Source organism: Podarcis pityusensis, assembly GCF_964106645.2.
Source record: "Podarcis pityusensis genome assembly, chromosome: Z".
Classification (NCBI taxonomy): domain Eukaryota; kingdom Metazoa; phylum Chordata; class Lepidosauria; order Squamata; family Lacertidae; genus Podarcis; species Podarcis pityusensis.
In genome coordinates this window covers 48,903,991-48,926,300 of record NC_138044.1, presented here as the reverse complement: position 1 = coordinate 48,926,300, position 22,310 = coordinate 48,903,991, and the positions used below count along the sequence as shown (strand labels likewise).

General features: G+C 46.6%; 1 protein-coding gene across 4 annotated transcripts in view; it reads right to left on the bottom strand.

The window, feature by feature from the left end:
* Positions 1-22,310, bottom strand: part of DOCK11 (dedicator of cytokinesis 11) — a 177,349-nt gene that overhangs the window by 21,817 nt on the left and 133,222 nt on the right. For all 4 annotated transcript variants that reach the window (XM_080990309.1, XM_080990310.1, XM_080990307.1 and 1 more), the window contains exons 36-46: positions 22,058-22,124; positions 18,190-18,237; positions 17,317-17,459; positions 16,685-16,800; positions 14,337-14,474; positions 12,982-13,164; positions 11,830-11,943; positions 9,192-9,407; positions 9,041-9,098; positions 2,849-2,955; positions 2,262-2,384 (exon numbers count right to left, since the gene is read on the bottom strand). In XM_080990309.1, coding sequence (XP_080846435.1) covers positions 2,262-2,384; positions 2,849-2,955; positions 9,041-9,098; positions 9,192-9,407; positions 11,830-11,943; positions 12,982-13,164; positions 14,337-14,474; positions 16,685-16,800; positions 17,317-17,459; positions 18,190-18,237; positions 22,058-22,124 — 1,313 coding nt within the window. The remainder of the gene's footprint in view (positions 1-2,261; positions 2,385-2,848; positions 2,956-9,040; positions 9,099-9,191; positions 9,408-11,829; positions 11,944-12,981; positions 13,165-14,336; positions 14,475-16,684; positions 16,801-17,316; positions 17,460-18,189; positions 18,238-22,057; positions 22,125-22,310) is intronic.

The window sequence follows — 22,310 nt, the reverse complement described above, 5'->3', positions numbered from 1 at the left end:
GCACTGATCCATGACAGGGCCTTTTCTGTGGTGGTTCCACAGTTGTGGAATGCCCTCCCTAGTGAGGTGCACCTGTCACCATCATTAGTAACTTTCAGGAGGATTTTGAATACATCCCTGTTTACTTAGATATGTGGAGGCTGAATAATAACATACATGGCAACCCCAAGATCATCGGATGGAAGAATGTTTTTAACTTCAACAGCTTCTAGGATCTTTTAAGCTTGAATTGGTTTGAGATGTTTTAATTATAATTGTTTTTAGAATGTCTGGATTTGTTTGCTGAATTTGTTTTGTGACAACAGGGAATAGCCCTCCCCCCAGATTTTCATTGTCCTTTATGGACAGGTATTATACTTAAACATTTTGACCTATAAATTAAATTTCATAAATTATCTCTGCGGGCCTTCCATATTGCTGTTTCTACATCTTCTCCATGATTGTTTGGGACTTTCCTTTTTTTGTGCATCCCCAAGCAGCACTGGAATTAAATTTATAGTCGAGTTATGTTATATGTGTCTTGTTTGTTGTTGTTGTTAACCTAAAATATATATCAAGAAAAGTCTTTTTTTTCTTTTTTTTTAAGGAAAAGAACCATCTTCCACTGCTGATTCTTTTCATGTTGTTGCTATAGCTTCTCGTTTTTGTCTCTGAATTGATATTAAAAACACAGAGAGGTTCATTTAAAAAAACCACCCAAATAAAGGTAGCAAGCAGTTGAATATTACTAAGCAGTTGAATATTGCAAAGGAAAGCCTTCACACAGCTTCCACAGGAGGCAGGGATGGCTACCCATTGGGATGGCTATAAAAGAGGACCAAACAGATTCATGGAGGAATAGGCTATCAGCAGCTACTAGCCTTGGTGGCTAAGCTCTCCCTTCACTGTCAGAGGCCTTTGTGCCTCTGAGTATCAGATGCTCTTGCACTCGGGTCCGGCTTGCTGGTTTCCCACCGGGATCTGGCTGGCAACTGTGAGAACAGGATGCTGGACTAGATATGCCATGGTCTGATCCAGAAGGGCTCTTCTCCTGCACTCTTCAATGTAAAGGCAAGCCTAAAAGATGCCAAAATTTTGAACTTCTTTGTTCCTCCCTCCTTAGCTCAGATTTCACCTCTGCCATGAACTCATCAGGTAGCCTTGGGGATGCTGCCCTTCCTTACCCTCAATCTCCCACAACTTTGCTTTGCAATAGAGGGGATAGTACCACTTACAGCAGGCTTCCTCAACCTCGGCCCTCCAGATGTTTTTGGCCTACAACTCCCATGATCCCAAGCTAGCAGGACCAGTGGTCAGGGACGATAGGAATTGTAGTTTCAAAACATCTGGAGGGCTGAGGTTGAGGAAGCCTGACACAGGGTTCTTGTGAGGATTACAAGATATTGCATTTGAAGTGCTTTTTGCAGTTGGAAGCACAACACAAAAGTGTTGTTATTACTGAGCCTGAAGATCACGTCTTGAAGACCTGAAAGCTTGCTCAGTACAAGCTTAGTATAAAAGGTAAGGGACCTTTTTATTTTCAAGCAGAGTGGACGGAATTTAACTCTTTCCTTATTTCTGCTTCTGCTTCAAGTGGAGAGGATGTTTTTGCGCGCCTGTAAGGTTTCTTGCATCTAAACATTGTTCCTAAGAACCACTTTTTATCTTTTTAATGAACTTTTAAATCTTAATTTAAAACCTTGGAGTCTCCTTTAACATACCATGCTATGTCTAGTGCCAAGTTCTGTACTTCCTTGAGAGATGTCAGGAGGCACTAAGGGAATTTTTAGGCTATTTGATGAAAGGCAGCTGGGATAAAATATCTATTTCACCTGGTGACTGCAGCAGGGTCTAAACGTGGGCATGGGGTACACTCTGCTTGGCCAGGAACTCTCCTCCTCACATGGCACAGGTTCCAGGGTGCAGCAGGGATGCTGTCACATGTTAAGCTTCTCAGTCCCCATGAAGTTAGCTATGAGCCTTAAGTCACAGTTTTGGTGGCCATCCCCTGTATGGAGGGCTGCTATAATGAAAGGCTGATTTGGATTCCATGCCTTCCCTCCTGATGCTGTCCAGATGTTCCAAGGGGACAACTCCCTCCAACCCCAGCCAACAGCCTCTGTGGCCAGTGGCCAGAGCAAATGGGAACTGCAGCCCATCAAACATCTGGTGGGCACCTGATTGGTGAAGGCTGTCCACTGACCTGAGGCAAATTTCTGCTGAACTTAATGGAGCTTACTTCTCAACAGATGTGCATATAGGATTGTGTTGTGAGCCAGTACCTCAAACTCGCGTCGTTTCTCATAGATTGGAATGATCAGCTTCGAAATCTCCGAGATGGTTTCATAACGCTCTGCTTTCCACAAGCCATCAACACACTGCTCCAATAGCTCTACCAGGACCTCCTGAAGGAAGAATTTTATTTAATGTTTTTTAAAAAAAGATTAAACAAGGGGAAAGTTGCTGGGATCATCGTGCTTTTTCTGAAGGGACAGAAATCAACACAGCAGAAAATGCAGAACAAGATCAGATGACTGTTTGGAACGGTTCCATCCTAAGAGCACAACCAGATGTTATTCGAATAGTGCGATCACCACCCAGCACATCCAGTTGTTATTTTTTACTATTAAAAAAATAGCAGGCAGATAATGACAATTTTCACTGAGACCACAGTAAATGTGTGGTGTGTTTGTAAACCTTAACCTTAACCCAATAACAGCCTCCCTCCAATCTTACAATTACCATCGGAGGCGGGGGCGGGACAGGGGGTCTCTCACTAGGACAAATATAAATCTCCCACCCTGCATGCTGGAGTCTTCATGAAAACTGCACACACACTCTGCTGTCAGTGTACAATAGCCTGCCTTACTTCACTGTAATGAACGTCCATCATCCCCGCGTCTTCTTTCATTGCCCCCTCTTCATCAATATTGGGTGTAATTTTCTTGAAAGATGAGCATCCAGCTGGAAATAGTTCTACAGTCAGAAGGAGAAAGATCAGTGGGAAGGGAACAAACCACATGGAGATTGTGCATCTCACATTTTACCTGCCCCTGGCGTCACTAGCATTGACTGCTGTCTGTGTGTTTGCATTGCAGGGCATGGAATCTAGCTGTCTCGTGCATGATTTGCTCATTGTTTCATTTATTTACTTTAATAAATATGCCCACCGCTTTTCAAGAAAAAATGACTCTTAAAGCAGCTTACAAGCCAGGAACAATGAAGTACAATTTACAACCATATGAAATCCTGCAAAAATCTCTTTTCTACATTTCAAAATAAACATTTTACAAACTTTAAAATATCCAATGACTTCCCTTCTTCTCCTTCCATGATACATATTACATATCGTACATTCCTGCATATTTTACTACTGTATAGCCATTCAAATCAATTCCCCACTTTTACATCAATCCAATATTGTTTACTCTGTTGAATTTATCTTAATGGTCAGAGTTTTCAGCTGTGTACAATAATTTTCCATATATTCAATAAATATTTACCTCTCTCCTTTAAATATAGGTTCTTCTTGCTCTCTTATTCTGTGTGTTAAGCCTGCAAGTTCTGAATATTCTAACATCTTAAATTGCCAGTCCTCTTGACAAGGGACCTTGCTCATTTTCCATTTTGGGGCTAACAGAACATGGGCTGTTGTTGTTGCATACATAAATAAACTTTTCTGGCACCTGGGGATTTCTCTCTGGGTTATTCCCAACAAAAAGGACTCTGGGCTGTTGTTTTTTTTTGGGGGGGGAGGTAAATTTAAACATTTTTTCCCACCAAGGAGTGGCGCAACAACAGCTCCTCCCCTAACACCACCCTCTGTCCCCGACCAGAAAGGAAAGAGCGCAGCCATTGTAAGACTGTGTCCTGAATCCCCATGTCGGCAAGGTGGTGGTCCAAAAGTTCGTGATTGACCATGTCAAAAGCTGCAGCCCCGACCCACCTCAGTCCAACTGCCTACGGAGATCATCTGTTAGGGCGACCAAAGCTGTCTTGTTCCCATGACCAAGGCCGATTTTTCATCCAGAAATCCACCAAGCTGTTCAGCAACCGCTCTCTCAATCACCTTACCCAAGGGCACATCTCAGCCTGGCAAATACACCCAATTTTGCATGGGACTGCGTATGAAGTAAGGCTGGTGAAGGCTGAGGAGGGCAAGACTAGAGGGGTGCATTTGGAACCCAGGCCTGATCCCTACCCCTAGTGTTTCTCCGTCCTCCACCAGTTGCGGACTGTGGGCGGGGGGGGGAGGGGTGGCATTGTTAATCCAGGAAGATTGCTCTTTCAGGGCTCTGCCAGCACCATCGATCCCCGGCATTGAATGTGTTGGCCTGGTGTAGGGCACCGAGGTGAGCTTGGCTGTCTGGCTGGTGTACCGGCCACCTAGTGCACTGGCAGCCACCCTGTCAGGCCTGCTGGAGGTGATTGCCGGCTGGGCCTTGGAGTTCCCTAACCTATTGGTATTGGGAGACTTCAACGTCCATGCTGATGCCGCCCCCTCCTCACAGGCTCTGGACCTGGTGGCTTCCATGGCAACACTAGGGCTCTCCCAGTTTGTTTCGGGCCCCACACATCAAGCAGGCCCCACACATCAAGCAGGCTGGATTTGGTCCTTGGAGCAGGCGTAGAAGTGATCATGGCCCCCTTCGTGGAGGTGCCATTGTCTGATCACTATGCTCTGAAAGCCAGGATTGACTTTCCACCCCCACCCTGCTTAGGTGGTGAGCCTATTTGGGCTCGCCCACAGAGGCTGAGGGACCCTGATAGATTTCATCAGGCCTTGTGGGACCCTGCTCCCCCTGGCGGCTCATTGGGTGAGCTTGTTGAGGGTTGGAATACCCGGCTCTTGGCAGCCATCAATGAGATCACACCTAGACGCCCTCTGCGACCCTGCAGAAACTGGGCCCCCTGGTTCACCGAGGAGCTCCGGAAAATCAAGCGGGACCTCAGACGGCTAGAGTGAGTACGGCAGGGAGCCTGCGACAGAGTGTCAAAAACATCATATAGGATGCTTATGAAAGCCTATGGTAAAGGTAAAGGGACCCCTGACCATTAGGTCCAGTCGTGACCGACTCTGGGGTTGCGGCGCTCATCTCGCTTTATTGGCCGAGGGAGCCGGCGTACAGCTTCCGGGTCATGTGGCCAGCAGGACTAAGCCGCTTCTGGCGAACCAGAGCAGTGCAAGGAAACGCCGTTTACCTTCCCGCTGGAGCAGTTCCTATTTATCTACTTGCACTTTGATGTGCTTTCGAACTGCTAGGTTGGCAGGAGCAGGGACCGAGCAACGGGAGCTCACCCCGTTGCAGGGATTCAAACTGTCGACCTTCCGATCAGCAAGCCCTAGGCTCTGTGGTTTAGACCACAGCGCCACCAATGTAGGAGCAGGCACTACAGAGAGGAATAGAGATGTTGTTCTGAGATCTGCCTCTCACTTGTGATCGAGGGAGATCACAAACCGTGATCCATTTTTGTCAGGGAAAGGGTCTGCCCATGGAAAATTAATCAGAGAGTGATTAATGATGTGCTTTCGAACTGCTAGGTTGGCAGGAGCTGGGACCGAGCAACGGGAGCTCACCCCATTGCAGGGATTCAAACCACCGACCTTCTGATCAGCAAGTCCTAGGCTCTGTGGTTTAACCCACAGCGCCACCCACATCCCTTGAAAGCCTATGAGATGGCTATGAAAGCTGCTAAGAAATCTTACTTCGCAGCTTCCATTGCATCCGCTAGCTCTCGCCCGGCACAACCTTTTAGTATAATTGGGTCTCTAGTATAACTGGGTATCTGGAAGGCCAGATTTAAATATGAATCTGACACACAGCTGTGAGGCATTTGCGAGCTTTTTCGCGGAGAAAGTTTTGTTGCTCCTCCATGACCTCCCTGCCAATTTGGATCCAATAACAGAACTGGAGGCCCCTCAACTGTTTCGGAGCCAGTATTGGACCACGTCCACATCGGATACTCCCAGCCGATGTGGACAGACTCCTCCAAGCTGGAAAGCCCACCACCTGTCCTCTTGACCTGTGCCCATCCTGGCTGATTAGAGCGTGTCCAGATGAGGTGCAGGCCCCCCTGGGTGACATCATTAATTTGTCCCTTGGCATGGGGACTTTCCCAGGGGAGCTGAAGGAGGCAGTGGTGCGTCCGCTCTTAAAGAAAACATCATTAGATCCTTTAGATCTATCCAATTACCGCCCAGTTTCGAATCTTCCATATCTGGGTAAGGTGATTGAGAGAGTGGATGCTGAACAGCTTGGTGGATTTCTGGATGAAAAATCGGCCTTGGATCCATTCCAGTCCGGCTTCCGTGCTGGTCATGGGACCAAGACAGCTTTGGTCGCCCTAACAGATGATCTCCGTAGGCAGTTGGTTTGAGGCGGGTCGGGGCTGCTGATCCTTTTAGACTTGTCAGCAGCCTTCGACATGGTCGATCACGAACTCCTGGACCACCGCCTTGCCGACATGGGGATTCAGGGCACAGTCTTACAATGGCTGCGCTCTTTCCTTTCTGGTTGGGGACAGAGGGTGGTGTTAGGGGAGGAGCTGTTGTTGCGCCACTCCTTGGTGTGTGGAGTCCCGCAGGGTGCAATTCTCTCCCTGATGCTTTTTAATATCTTTATGAACCTCCTCGCTCAGCTTGTCCGGAGCTTTGGTCTGGGCTGCCCTCAGTATGCTGATGACACCCAACTCTATCTGTTGATGGACGGCCGACCTGACTCGGCCCCAGACACACTGGTCAGATGTCTGGAAGCTGTGGCTGGATGGTTGCATGCGAGCCGTTTGAAGCTAAATCCTTCGAAGACAGAGGTCCTTTGGCTGGGTTGGGACAATATGGGGTTGGGGGGCCAACTCCCATCTCTTGCGGGGACACAATTAGTGCCAGCGTCTTTTGTCAAGAGTTTGGATGTAATCCTCGACGCCTCCCTTTCCATGGAGGTGCAGGTTGTAGCCACAACAAAGGCGGCATTTTTCCATCTCCGCCGTGCTAAGCAGTTGGTCCCTTACCTCTTTCGCCCTGATCTCACCACTGTGATCCATGCGATGGTCACCTCCAGGCTTGATTACTGTAACTTACTCTATGTGGAGCTGCCTTGAAGCTGACCCAGAAACTCCGGCAGGTGCAGAATGCCACGGTGAGACTCCTTTTGGGGTCTTCGCCGTGGGCTCACATTCATCCAGTGCTACACCAGCTGCCCTGGCTCCCGGTGGAGTACAGGGTCAGGTTTAAGGTGCTGGTTTTGACCTTTAAAGCCCTATACGGCCTAGGACCCTCGTACCTATGGGACCACCTCTCCTGGTATGTTCCATGGAGGACCTTACGGTCTACAAATAATAACACCTTGAAGATCCCAGGGCTCAGAGAGATTAGGCTGGCCTCAACCAGGGCCAGGGGCTTTTCGGCCTTGGCCCTGGCCTGGTGGAACGCTCTGTCACAAGAGATCAGGGCCCTGTGGGATTTGACATCTTTCCGCAGGGCCTGCAAGATGGGGTTGTTCCGCCTGGCCTTTGGTCAGGGCTCAGCCTGACTCCCCTTTTCTTTTTTTATAAGAACTAATATGAAAGGGGCCTCCCAGCATTCTCACAGGCCCATATAAGACCAGCGTAAACAGTTGGGCCAATGAGCACTTACTGTTCCCAACCCTAACCCTGCGGAAAGCCATCTAATTAGACTTTAATTTGATTTTGACATGTCATTTAAATATTGTTTGATTTTATACTAATGTTATATATTTGATGTTAACTGCCCTGAGCCTGACTTCGGCCGGGGAGGGCGGGATATAAATAAAAGTTGTTTATTATTATTATTATTATGTCTGTACAAGCCCCTTTCTCCCTCCTGGAAAGTCCATTTTAATCCAGTGCAGCAATGAACCGCAAACCACATGCGCTTGTTCCTGATTCTAGTCCAAATCCACAACAAGGTTGGCAAGGGTCCCACTTCTCTTTTTAACAATAAATAAATGGCACATACTTATGCATTTCTCCAATACAAGTGTGTGTGAGGACAGAGAACTGTATTCACAAAGTGAAGACATCAGGTGATGACAGAAATGTCATGTACATTTTCCAAAAAATACTGGGTCTTAGTCAACTCACTTTCCTTCATTGTAGACCCATTGAAATTAATGAACCTAACTTCATTAATTTCAGTGGGTCTATTCTGAGGAAAACCTAACTCAGTACCACCCACTATGTTGCTGAACAACTCCAAGCATGCGAACCATTTGGATACCTTCCAATCAGGATTCAGGCCTCATCATGGGACTGAAATAAAATAAATAATAATAATAATAATAATAATAATAATAATAATAATTATTATTATTATTATTATTATTTGTGCCCCACCCATCTGGCTGGGTTTCCCCAGCCGCTCTGGGCGGCTTCCAACAGAACACTAAAATACAATAACCTATTAAACATTAAAAGCTTCAGATGTCTTCTAAATGTCAGGTAGTTGTTCATCTCTTTGACATCTGATGGGAGGGCATTCCACAGGGCAGGTGGCACTACCAAGAAGGCCCTCTGCCTAGTTCCCTCCCTGCAGGAAGTGAAGTTACAATTTAGCAGTTGCTAAATTGTTGAATTTCTACTGCCGAGGGGCTGGTGCTGCAGCCCTATAAGGTTAGGGGGGGGGGGATAGAAGAATATAATTGTAGAGTTGGAAGGGACACACCTAGTCCAACCCCCTGCCATGCAGGAATCAAACAACCCCTGATGGATGGCTACCCAGGCTATAAGACTATGTAGCTACAGTGTCATAACCTCACCCACCCAAGGTTCAGCTCAGCCTCTGCTGTCACTTTGCTCCCTCCCTCAGGCAGGTCCAGACCCCCTGGGCTCTAACTTCCTCCATTGTGGGAATGACTCTGGCTCGAAGCCAGCAGAATCCAAAAGCAATCCATTACAAAACAAAGAAAACACGGGATGGTGTGCCAGCTTCAAGATGATGCAAGAACTGCAGAAACGAGCCCACACTCCACAACGCAATTGCCCTGCAGCACGAAACAAACCTTCCAAAGTTCTGCACACTAGAAACTTCTTCAAAATCACTTACTTTTTCGATGAAGGAACTCTGCCACCAAAGCTGCAATGTGAATGTAACACATGGCTGCCTGCAAAACAAGGGCAGCGTTTAGTGCCATGAATAACCCCCAGCCCCACATGTCTCATCCAGGCAGCCCAGGGCAGGCAAAGCAATGAATTACCTCGGAGAAATCTCCGTTCTTGAAGTGGATCTTGGCCATGCTGTCCAGCCAGGTCTTCCTCAGCTCTGGTGTGCTGGCGTAGGACTTGGCCAAACTGTATTGCAGGTCAACCAGCATCTCAGGGTCCTTCTCATGTTCCTTCATCTGAGCTGTGGCCATCAGCACTGTCCGGATCCTCTTGGTCAGGTCTTTCACTTCAGACGGAAAAGACGTCGACTGACATGAAAAAGCCAAGAGTCAGGGTGAAGGCAGATGTGAAGCGGGGGCTGGGGGTGCCTCTTTACTGTGTTTGTGGGATTCAAGCACATTCTGGAACTTCTTGTTGGTCACTGTGAAAATTAGATGCTGGACTAGATTGGCCAATGGCCAGGCACAGCAGAGGCTCTTATTAACTTTTGTTTGTGCATTTGAAATGGATGAATGGCTCCCGAGCACAACACTCTCACTTAAAAAACCCCAAAACACAGAGACATTTTGCAGTTTGGAAAGTGATGGGGAAATACAAAGAACAGTCTCCTTTGTGCAGCTGTGGCCTCTCCTTCCTTGGAGGTTTCTAAGCAGAGGTTGGATGGCCATCTGTCATGGATGCTTTAGCTGGGATTCCTGCATTGCAGGGGGTTAAACTAGAGGACCCTCGGGGTCTTCTCCAACTCTACAATTCTATGATATAAAAGCTTGAGCTAAATTAACTCCTAACAGGAAGATGTGTAAACTCCTCACAAGCAGATCAGGATGAATGCACAGTGAATACTTGTGGTCATAATCACCCCATAAACCATTAAGAATTAGTGCTCAATAAAGTGCATGGTTAAAGAATACAGGAAGCTGCTTCATGCTGAATCAGACCCTGGATCCAGCTAGCTCAGTATCGTCTGCACAGACTGGCAGCAGCAGTCCAGGGTTTCAGGCAGAAGTCTCTCACATCCCTACCTGGAGATGTCATCAAGGATTGAACCTGGAATCTTCTGCATGCAAAGCAGATGCTCTAGCACAGAGGTACGGCACCCCTCCCTAATCAGCTGCTGCATAAGCTTTGCACAAGCGAATCAGGGTAATTGAACTCTAAATAGGTTGTCTGGAGAAGCCTCTAGGGTCAGATAAGAACATAAGAAGAGCCTGCTGGATCAGGCCAATGGCAGGATTCAAGCACAAGTGCCTTCTCCCCTTCTGCTGTTTTCAGCGGCTGGTATTTGGAAGCACTGCTGCCCCAAACAAGAGATCTCCCAACTTCCAGAAGAGTTTATCTCAATGTAAAAGCAGCAGTGCCACCCCCCCCCCGCCGCCTCATGCCAGATCTGCGCAACAGGGAGATGTTTACCCCTCTTTGCAGTTTCCTCATCTAAACCGCACCCCTCCTCCCAAGCTGGTATTAGTCTACCTACTTGCACCCCCACCCCCCATTATGTGGAACTAACAGCAGAGTTTTTTGCAGGGGAGGGAGAGGTGACCGCAGGGCTGAGGAAAATTAACCAGTCCCATCAAAATGGGAAGCCCCCACACCTGTTCTTCAAAAGGTGATGGCTCCCCGGTTGTGAAATGCCACCCTAGTGAGGTGTGCCTGCCTCCACTGTTATCAAACTTCAAAGCACTTCGTGGCTGAAGAACACTTTTCCTAGCAACCTCAAAATCACTGGATGGAAGAATGCTTTTAATTGTAATTGCTTTTAGCATGCTTTTAAAGGTAACTGCTTTTGGATGTTTTAAATTATACACGTTTTCAGGGACGAGCCAAAAGCACCCCACCACCCTGCCAGTTTCACTACCTGTGTGCAGGGTGCAAAGCTAGGAGGCTGTTTTGGCAACCTGGGGAGGCATAAACAGGGGTGAATTGTGGGGTGAACTTACTTGCAGTTGATATGCCGCTGGTGGTTGGTAATCAGTGTCATTCTTGCCCACCACCCCAGACTGAAAACCTTAGCCCTCACTCTGATTTGGCTTCATGACTAAACAGAATTGTCACAATTCCCACCCCCACTCTAGAGTTTTGTGTGGTGTTGGTGGCAATGAAGAAAATGATGTCTGTCAGCAACTAGGGACACCTCCCCTCCCCAACAAAATAAGATGACTGATGTCATCAATTGGTGTGGGAATGAACAAGGTAAGGTGTGGTTGTAGGTTTCATGAATCTGTCCATACCCCCAACCCTGAGCCACAACTTTAAAAAAAAAAAAAAATTATGGCTCAGTTTTAGATGAGATCCAGATGTGATATTTTGCAGTGCCATTAAAAATAAGTCCAGAGAAAGGAGAACTTGTTTGGTTGCAGAGGCAAATGCATGTAAAGCTGTCAGTCAGGGGGTTGAGTTTCCTGTGCCACTGTTACCCCCTCACCTATTACAACCCTGTCCCATCCTTTGCTGGACTTGTACTCCTGGATCTGTTCCTTCACGCCATGGACTCCAGCTGAGGTTCTTTCCAACCATTCATAAGCAGGATAAATATGCTTCTGCTTTGCATGCCGAAGGTCCCCAATGCATTCTAAGGTAGGGTTGGGAATGTCCCCTGCCTGAAACCCTGGAGAGCGGCTGCCAGTCAGGGTATGGAACTTGATAGGCCACTTGTCTGACTTGGCATATAGCTTTTTATGTTCCTATTGGCCTGGCCTCTCTCTTCTTTTTGATTCGTTGAATCAAACTTACCTTCACTGGCCGGTCACTGTTGGCAAAGTTATTGATAATTGAGAGCGATTCTTGGAACCTCGACCCTCCACTAAGTGCCACATCAGCTATCAGCTGGCTTACCGCAATAATGATCTATTGAAGAAGCAGAAGGCTTTGTTTTCAAACTTATACAGGCTGGAAAACCCACATCAGTCAACTGGAAATCAAAGGAATGCCAATTTTGCACACACACAACCAACTTTCCCCCAGGATGGTAGTCCCTAAACTGACCATTGCAAGAAAATGGCCACTTAAATGAGAACCTCCTGTGAGCAAACTGGCTGCTCACATAGGGGAGGGTGCCCGCTACAACTCTGCACAGGATGATGCTCTGAGACAAGCTCCTTCCAATTTGTGCCTGGTAGGGACAGATGGTTCCACTGGGTTTCTGTTTCAGGCATGAATAATTCCAGATGCGGGGGAGGGGGCACATCTGCTCTTGGAGAAGGCTGCTTGTTATTACCTCTGGGTGTATCATCATTTTAGATTGGCCTCCTTCTGATCAAGGGACAGTGCAAAAATGGTGCCTTGTGCAGCTGGGAGCCAATGTGATTTACTGGCTAGAGTTCTGGATTAGCGGGGAGAAGACCTGGCCTCAAATCCCCACTCAGGCATGAAGGTTGTGGGTGGGCTTGTGCCATCACTCTCTCTCAGCCTTCCTGGCAGTGTTTCTGTGAGCATCAAAGGTGGGAGGGGCCTGTCAAATGATGTACGTTGCTCAGAATTCCTCGGAGGGGATGGAATAATAAATAAATGTGCCCACTCTCAGAACACCCTTCTAGCACATTCACAACTTTTTACTCTGGAGATTTAATTTACAATAACAGCAGAATGATTCATGTGTTTGAACTGCATCAAAATATTTCACATGAACCTATTCCATACCCTGCCTTTTCGTTTTTTGAAGAACTCACCACACACAGGGGAAATATATATGAAACCTCCATGTGCCTCTGTGGGAGCGAAACAGTTAACATAAAAGTCGCGTAAACAAACCTGGAAGGGAGCTGAGCTCTTTGCATGCAATGCTGGCCCCGTGTGCCAGATCCTGCATTCAGCTCAGCTCGCCTGCCTTCGCCCCCTCAACACCCCCTCCACCCACGCCCTGCCAAGACTTCCCCTTTCACTAACCTGGAGGTGGGTTCTTAGAAAAGTTTTCCGCTTAGTGAACTCAAAGTTATTTCTCATGAGGAGGTAGAGGAGGGCAGAGGCCTCATTACGGGTTGAGCTGAGCTTGGATGTGCAGCACTTGAGGACCTCGTAGCAGAAGGCGGCACACATGTTGACTCTCCCCTTGAAGAAGGCCGAAGGGAACTGGATGGGGTGGAAGGTCAGGCAGAGGTTAAAGGCAGGCCAAAGGTGGGGGCAGCAAGAAGAATCATAGAATCATAGAATCCTAGAGTTGGAAGAGACCCCAAGGGCCATTGAGTCCAACCCCCTGCCAAGCAGGAAACACCATCAGAGCACTCCTGACATATGGTTGTCAAGCCTCTGCTTGAAGACCTCCAAAGAAGGAGACTCCACCACACTCCTTGGCAGCAAATTCCACTGTCGAACAGCTCTTACTGTCAGGAAGTTCTTCCTAATGTTGAGGTGGAATCTTCTTTCTTGTAGTTTGGATCCATTGCTCCGTGTCCGCTTCTCTGGAGCAGCAGAAAACAACCTTTCTCCCTCCTCTATGTGACATCCTTTTTTATATATTTGAACATGGCTATCATATCACCCCTTAACCTCCTCTTCTCCAGGCTAAACATGCCCAGCTCCCTTAGCCGTTGTTTTAAGAAGAACAACGTTCCCTTCTTAAAAAGCATGACAAGTTTCAGCTGATCATGTGCCCATCATGGTGGAAGTGGTTATAAGATAATGTTAATGAATTAGACTGATCAATCACTTTTTATTTTTAGACAAAAGTAGCTCAAAGCAGCTTAACAACAGTAAATGAACAGCACTAAAACCATCATAAAGAAATACCCCAAACTTGTTCATAGTTTTAAAGGGCAGGACTAAAATATGCCACTCACTGATGGAAGCTACAGGCAGCTAAAAGCCAATGGCCTGGTGGAAAATAAACGGGGTTTTTTGCTGGCGCCTAAATATATGCAAGGATGTTGCCAGGTAAGCCTCCTTGGGGAGAGCATTCCAGAAATGGGAAGTCCCTGCAGAAAAGGCCCTGTTGCCACCCTCTGAGCCTCTTGTGGAGGAGGCACACAAAGAAGGGCCTCAGATGATGATCACAGGGTCTGGGGAGTTCAGATGGGGAGAGGTGGTCCTTGAGGTATTTCAGTCCTGAGCTGTTTAAGGCTTTATAGGTCAAAACTTCTCAATGTGGGAGTAAAATAGGAACCCCTCCACAAAGCTGGTGAATCAGCTGTGGTAAATAGAGGCTAGTTCACATCTATCTAGTGAATTGCTTCAGGATATCTCTTGGGAAGCAGTCCATAAATAAAATAAATAACAATAATCAAGACTCACTCTCCTTCACCTACCTTGTTGATGAAAGCTCTCAGAGAGGCAAAGACGTGCTTAAGGGCTGCTTCTGACTGCCCGTTTTTGAGGAAGGCAATATGAATATCGAACACCTTTTTCATCAGTGGGTTGTGCCCATCGTTGTTTAAGAGCTGGTTCTGGAAAAAATGGGTGAGGGTTCATTTTGGTGGGCTGGCACAGCAAGCACATGTTTCCAGAAAACAGCTTATTGGCACTTGCCCCTGACTGAGCAGGCAAATAACACACCTCTGAATGCCTGCACCAAATTAGTGCTGAACAAGTACACAAGAGTAGGGGCCACAAATGGTAACAGAAAATATAATCTGGTTTTTTTGGGGGGGGGGGGCAGCATTTTCTGGAACCAAGGTGGTACTGCTACATCACAAAAATGTAACTTAAAATCTGAACAGCAGCATAAGCATACTAGACCAGCCACCAATGCTCACTTTTAGAAGGCTGGCAAGGGTTTGGTTAGAGGACCCAGAGCAGTGGACTCCATGGGTTTCTAATAGGTCAGAAGAAAGCTGTGAAGATGCCACTTGTAACAATTTGGAAAGAAAGTCACTGGACCTCAAAAAAGATACTGGAGAACTAAAGAAGGCTGAGAAAATGGGCAACCAAAATGATTAAGGAGTGGCTTTGTTGTCTGGAGGAATGGCTAGTAAGACTGGTGGGTGGGGGACATGATCCAGGTGCATAAAATGGGGAAAGTGGATAGAGAGAGGTTTTTTCTCCCCCTCTCATTACGCAGAACTCATGGACATCCAAATAAGCTGAACGCTGGAAGATTTGGGATAGATGAAAGAAATACCTTCTTTGCATGTATGGAATTCATTCTCACCAAATGTAATCATAGAATCATAGAATCCTAGAGTTGGAAGAGACCACAAGGGCCATCGAGTCCAACCCCCTGCCAAGCAGGAAACACCATCAGAGCACTCCTGACATATGGTTGTCAAGCCTCTGCTTAAAGACCTCCAAAGAAGGAGACTCCACCACACTCCTTGGCAGCAAATTCCACTGTCGAACAGCTCTTACTGTCAGGAAGTTCTTCCTAATGTTGAGGTGGAATCTTCTTTCTTGTAGTTTGGATCCATTGCTCCGTGTCCGCTTCTCTGGAGCAGCAGAAAACAACCTTTCTCCCTCCTCTATGTGACATCCTTTTTTATATATTTGAACATGGCTATCATATCACCCCTTAACCTCCTCTTCTCCAGGCTAAACATGCCCAGCTCCCTTAGCCGTTCCTCATAAGGCATCGTTTCCAGGCCTTTGACCATTTTGGTTGCCCTCCTCTGGACACGTTCCAGTTTGTCAGTGTCCTTCTTGAACTGTGGTGCCCAGAACTGGACACAGTACTCCAGGTGAGGTCTGACCAGAGCAGAATACAGTGGCACTATTACTTCCCTTGATCTAGATGCTATACTCCTATTGATGCAGCCCAGAATTGCATTGGCTTTTTTAGCTGCCGCGTCACACTGTTGGCTCATGTCAAGTTTGTGGTCAACCAAGACAATGATAGCCACCAACTTGAATGGCTTTAAAAGAGGGTTGCACAAATCCATGGAAGATAAGGCTATCAGTAGCTATTAGCCCTGATGGCCATGCTCTGCCTCCATGGTTGGTGGCAGTAGTGCTTATTGAGCAGCAGTCGCCGGAAGCTGCAAGAGGGGAGAGTCCTGCTCTTGCTCTCAGGTCCTGCTTGTGGGCCTTTGTGGCCACTGTGAGAACAGGAGGCTGGGCTGGACAGAGCCCCTTTGGCGCTCTTGACCTGCCTTGAACAAACGGTGCCCTGAACAAGGAGCACAAGACCCTTGCCACTTGCCCTCCAGTAAGTCATCTCTAGAGCACAAATTAAATCTTCCTCTCTTGTTTTATCCATTTTTATAAGGGCATTAGACTCCTTGGCTAACTGCAAAGGAATGCCAGACAAGCACCGCCTGTTCTTCTGCTCAATAAAAAGCGCATTAAAAACAAAAACACAAAGGGAAATATTAAACACCCCGGGTGGGAGGGGATGCTCCAGTTGCACAGGGCACCGTTGGCTGGCAAGCCCACTTTCTCTGCTACAGAAGGCAATCAGACACCGTTCTATCACCACAGGAAGCCTCAGTGAAGGCAGGAAGTCTTTCTGACAGCATGGTCCCTGTGCATCATGCTAAAAGATAGTAACACAGGAGGATGGAAGACAAGACATCCCTGTGCTAACAGAGTGATGGCAAGATGTGCCCCTCTTTGGCCTCATCCAAGAGACAGGCTCTTCCTAAAACATCACCAGAAGCCTGCCCAGCAGCAAGAGTAGGGGTGGCCAGCAAAGGGAACTCTTTGCACAGAGCCCAACGCTTACCTTGAAGCAATGGGAGAAGAATGAAATGGTGTCCAGGACAGTGAGAGCAACCTCTGTCGCTGTGTTGCCCTCCAGCAAAGCCTGGTGCACAATGTCCGCCTCCGATGTGCCAGCACCTGCGAAGAAGGAAAAGAGGATGCTGCAAGTGGCATTGACAGGTGTTGCTCTCCAGCCTTTTTTCATTGTAGAAGACAGCAGAAATGGATTTGCAGGCAGGGTTTAAATCCAGGCTTTCTGGAGAGCTTTAGCAAGGGCTATTGGTGGTTTGAAAGGAGAATGTCTTGTAGCTACTATATGTGGGAACTGGGTTCAAGTCCCAGCACATCCACAGATGAATCAAGGTCCTGACTTGGGCTCCCAACTGTAACATGGAAGTCAGAGGCTGGAGGCGGAGTCTCCTAGGTGCATTTGCCCTGTTGCTGTTTCTCAAACACACAAATAGTCTAAGGCAGGGGTCTTTGTTAAGGGTTTTGGGAACGGTAGCTCAGCTAAGATGCTGCCAAACATGTGGTGGAAATTCAGGGCCCCCTCTTTCCTGTGATTCACATAGCAGCCACAGAAGCTCCCAGGATGATGCTGCAGTCCAGCTAGTGGCCACATTGCTTGCCCCTCAGCATCTTCTCAACACCTACTGTGGTTAAGGGTGAAGGAGCTGTCCAGGCTGCTCAAGTGCTGGAGACGGGTTTGCATGGCCCCAGCTCTGCTGCGGAGGGCTGGCATCGTCTGGGATTTCCGGTCAGTGCCCATGTGCTTTGACAGCCAAGCATCGTTGACCCTGAAAAAGGAGAGAGGGGTTTTTGCTGCGTCATGTCATGCCTACCTGGTGCCAAACACAGAGTCCCCAGAGGACAAACCAGGCATGCCCTTGAGTAGCAGGCAGTGATTGAACCAGTGTTGAGGAACCCTGGGAGGCAAGCACATGGGGAGAGACCTGCTGGACAACCCTTGGAGCTGTCAGAGGAGCCTTGAGTCCTTGAGAATGCCAGTACCAAAGGGTCCTGGCCGAAATGCAATGGAACAGCATTTGCTTATGGACCCAGAGTCAATGTGTAGCTTCTGTGTAAGCAATCAGTGGAGCTCCTTTATGACTAGCATTTGGGGCTAGTCATAGGGGGTGCTCTAAGGGGCTGTAGTATATGAGGTCTCCCTCTTGAGCCTTCCAGTTGCTCAATAGCCACCGGCTCCTTGTTCCTTGCATCTGGTTCTGGTTCCCCCTCCGTGCCGTGTTTGTGCCTTGCCTGTGCTTTTGGCCTTGAGCTGTTGCTTGACCCAGCCTCCAGGTCACATTTTGGACCCAGTCCAGTTCCCTGAGGAGGACCTTGGCTTGTTGAGACCATGCCACATCTTGCATCCTGCTCTATGGGGCAAGTCTTTTGCTGAGACAATTCTAGGATTTTAGTATTTTAATGTTGCTTTTCCAGTTTGCTTTATCCATTACAAAGGAAGGAAGGAAGGAGAGAAATGGTTCACTTCCCCAACTCTGCAGATCATCACTCAAATCATACCTTGCAATGTTTCTTTTCCCCACATATCTGAAGTGAAATAAACACACTCTAAAGAGAGGAGAAAAAAATCCATGTAAATGTCATGTGCAAGAAGCAAACGTAAAGGAAGGATGATCTGCTTGCTCCCCATCCGCTCTGAGTCAGATCATTGATCTATTTGCCTTGGTATCACCTACTGGCAGCAGCACTCCAGGATTTCCCCAGCCCTGTCTGGAGGGAATTGAAACAGGAAAATTGTACATGCAAAGCAGGTGGGTCTACCATTGAGCTATACAAATTATATATATATATGAGCTTTTTTTGTAAAGAGGTTAAAGCACTTTATTCTGGTTGATGAGGACACTCTTCTATTTCCTCCATTCGTTCTCTTTTAATTTTCATTTATTAGAATTAGGAATGGACAATTCTGTCAATCTTTGTTTTCTCAGTACCCATTTTTCCCAGTCTTAACTTCAGTTCCCCATATTTTCACGAGAGTTTATGATTTTTTTAAAAAGGCCCACATAAAAATTCACCATCATTTTAGTGCTGATCGCTCTTAACATATGCATTTAATGCAATTTCCCCTAATATAATGCAATTTAATATATGCAGTTCTATGCACATTTTACCCCAGTAGGTGCATTTTTGTACACATTATTTGGCTGGAGAACTACATTGCAAACATTGGAGAAGTGCAGATTTCAAAAGACAGCTGCATTTCTGTTTGCATGTATTGTTTCAGAAAGCAGAAATTAAGTAAATTTGCTTTTAAATGTGAACTGAATCGAATTTCTCCCACTTCCCTAACTAGGACACTTTCCTTCTTTTCGCACCCATTAGGCACCACTAAAGGATATCCAGGAGGCTACCTGAGCAGTTTCCCAGCTGATGGAAAGCTGAAACCTCAGCAGGGGAGGGTGCTTAGCGCTCCCCCCTTCTACCTGCCTATTAATTTATTGTTGTATGTAACATACTTACAACCTGCTTTTTAAGAAAGGTATTTTTACAACACTGCTTATAAAAATGCATAGCAAAACACAACAAGGAAATATAGTTTTAAACCATTTAAAATATCAATTCCATACTACTGTTGTTGCTTTTTAAAAAAAGAAACACAGCACAAGAACAGGAGAAGCTAAACACACACAGAGCCAGATTGCAGCACGTTTCCGCAGCCCAATTTACATTGACCTCTGAAGGCCACAGAAAAGGACCAGGTTTACATGAGTGCATCCAGGAATGAAGCTTGCCTAAATGAAGTTGCAAACAATACATAGGCCCTGCATCACTTCCCCTAAGGGCAAGAAAAGAAGAAGCTGGCAGGTGGATTTTGAGCAGGCAAAGAGCAGGGAGAGGTTGTCAGCAGTTCCTTCCTCCCTTCCCCCTTGCTGTGCCTCTGCTAAATTGGTAGCCTCCCACAACTGCTTTACAGTGCTGCTATTTTTAAAAAAGAAAAAAAGAAAAATATTTAACAAAATTTATAAACCACTTGACTGTAAAAACAGCCACCTTGACATGGTTTACAATAGTATAAAATAAAACGTTGAAATTATCAATAAAAAGCTGTTGGAAAAACAAGTATGAAAAATATTCAAAAGATTATTAGAATCAATGGTAGCTAAAAAGAAATAAGGCAGGTGTAACTACAGTGGTGCCTTGCAAGACAAAATTAATTCGTTCTGCGAGTTTTTTCGTCTAGCGAATTTTTCGTCTTGCGAAGCACGAAATCCCATAGGAATGCATTGAAATTCAATTAATGCGTTCCTATGGTCAAAAAAAGTCCAAACAAAGCCAAATTTGGTACAACAAAGTGCTCTTTAAAGTCGCACATACTGTAAAGTGCATTTCAAAAATTGAAGGAACAATAAATTAAGTTTCTAAACATGACAGAAAAACATTTAAAAATCAACAAAGTGTACAGTACATTTTCTAAGACTCTGGGGGACAACTCGAAGAAGGTTCCTCTTCCACTCTTTGCTTCTTGCTGAAGAACCCCCTCCTCAACTGTTCCCCCAGCCACCCACCACACAGAAATTCAAACCCAGAATTTTTTTTTAAAAAAACAGCAGAGTGGCCCAATGGTCACAAAAAATCATAAAAATGCAGGAATAAAAACACAAGCTTCCAGATTCTTGCAAACCCCTCCCCAACACCAAGTCCTTGAATTCCAAACACCCCAACCCAAAATCCAAAACCCCCCAAAAAAGTTTTAAAAGTTTAACTTACCAAATGGCTGCAAAAGAAGTTTTGGAAAAGCTTCAAAAATCGCCAAAGTCTTCAAAAACCTCAAAAAAGGCTACCACACCACGTGCTATGAGTTGCTCCTCGAAGTCAAGTCACAACTGCACCTCTTCAAGCAATGCACCTTGGGTTTTAACGGTTTTACGAAAAAGGAAACAAACTTGCAAGACGTTTTCGTCTTGCGAAGCAAGCCCATAGGGAAATTCGTCTTGCGAAGCAGCTCAAAAACCGCAAAACCCTTTCGTCTAGCGAGTTTTTCGTCTTGCGAGGCATTCGTCTTGCGGGGCACCTCTGTACTAGATGTCTGGACAGTCTTGCTTAAACAAGTGTTTCGTGAGGTGTAGGGCGAAGGCAGCTGCCTGATGTCAACAGCGGGTGCTGCCACTCTGAAAGACTGATTTCTTACCAGAGCAGAACTAGTATTATGTGGCTCCTGTAGTGGTGCCAGTTCTGCAGATTGAAGCAGTAGAGTGGGCACATGTGTGGGTAAAGCAACCCTACTGGTAAACTAATCCAAAGCCATTAAGGGCTTTACATACTAGTAGTGACATGTTGAACTTGGCCTGGTAGCCAATTAGCAGCCAGTGCAGAGCTCTGAGCAGAGGTGTTATGTATTGACAGGTCCTGCTGGCAACCCTGCTGCAGAATTCTGCACGAATTGCAAGGGAAGAGCCACCGGTGCCAGAACAAACTGTGGTTAAGCTCCACCACGCTTCTGGTCACTGAGGCTACAAGCGTCTCCAGCACAATACTGAATCCAGGAAAACCCCAATCTGTGTGGCTTTCCCTCAGGAAGAGTGCAATCCTGTCCAGGGCAGGCAACTGACCAACCTCCTGGACACAGAAACCACTCACCCACAGTACCACTGTATTGCCAGGATTCAAGCTCAGATTACTTTCTCTCATCCATCCCACTACTCAGTCCAGGCCCTGCACAGCCTCTCCTGATTCAAACGTTATGGAGAAATAGAGCTGAGTGTCTCCTTGCCCCCAACACTTATAACAGCCTCTCCCAGTGGCTTCATGTAGATATTAAATAGCAGTGAGGATAAAATAGCGCCCTGAGGCACCCCATAACAAAACCGTCATGGGGCCAAAAGTCCCGCTACTCTGTGGACTTGGTCCTGTAGGAAGGGCTTGAACCACTGTATCACAATTGCACCAGCTTTCATTCAATGGAGTTCTCCAGGAGGATACAATGGCCAATGGTATCAAAATCAACAGAGAAGCAGGAGCAAAGTCCCTCTCGCCCTGTAAAGGACATCTATCCAAGGTCAACTCAGTCCTGGGCACAGGCCTGAGCTCAGATGGGAGCAGATCTCAATAGTTTGTGTCCTCTAAATATGCCTGCAGCTGCCCCACCACAGCTCTCCCCCTCCTCCTTTCCCAATAAGGTGGTATTGAGTCTGATCCATCGTTATTCCTGTTATCGGTTGATGCCTCCTCCCATGTGTACTGTTGAACTTAGACCTCTGATTTCCAGACTGGGAATGACACAAGTCATTGATTTCCCAGTGGAATCCCAGAGATTTGTAGTCTGGGTGGAATTCTTCTACTTGGAAATATCAACTTTCTCGCACTCAATGACTTTTCCTTTCCCTTTTTAAGATGAAGACTCTCAAACAATGAATAAATAAAAACTTACTCAAGAAGAACGAGGACGTTTATCAGTTCCTGGGGGGATATTTTGTTCCAGTAAGATAACAAGGTATCTGAAATAGAAAGGAAACACAGCTCAAGGCGTCTGGTGCCCTCCCTCAAGCCCAGAGTACCAATTACTGGAAGCCCTCCATGAAACGGAAATTATCATGAGTGGTGGAGGGGTGTGACCACCCCTGCATGAGCCAGAGGAGTAAGGCCTTCAAACATGGAAATACTCATGAGCCCCATGGGGACAT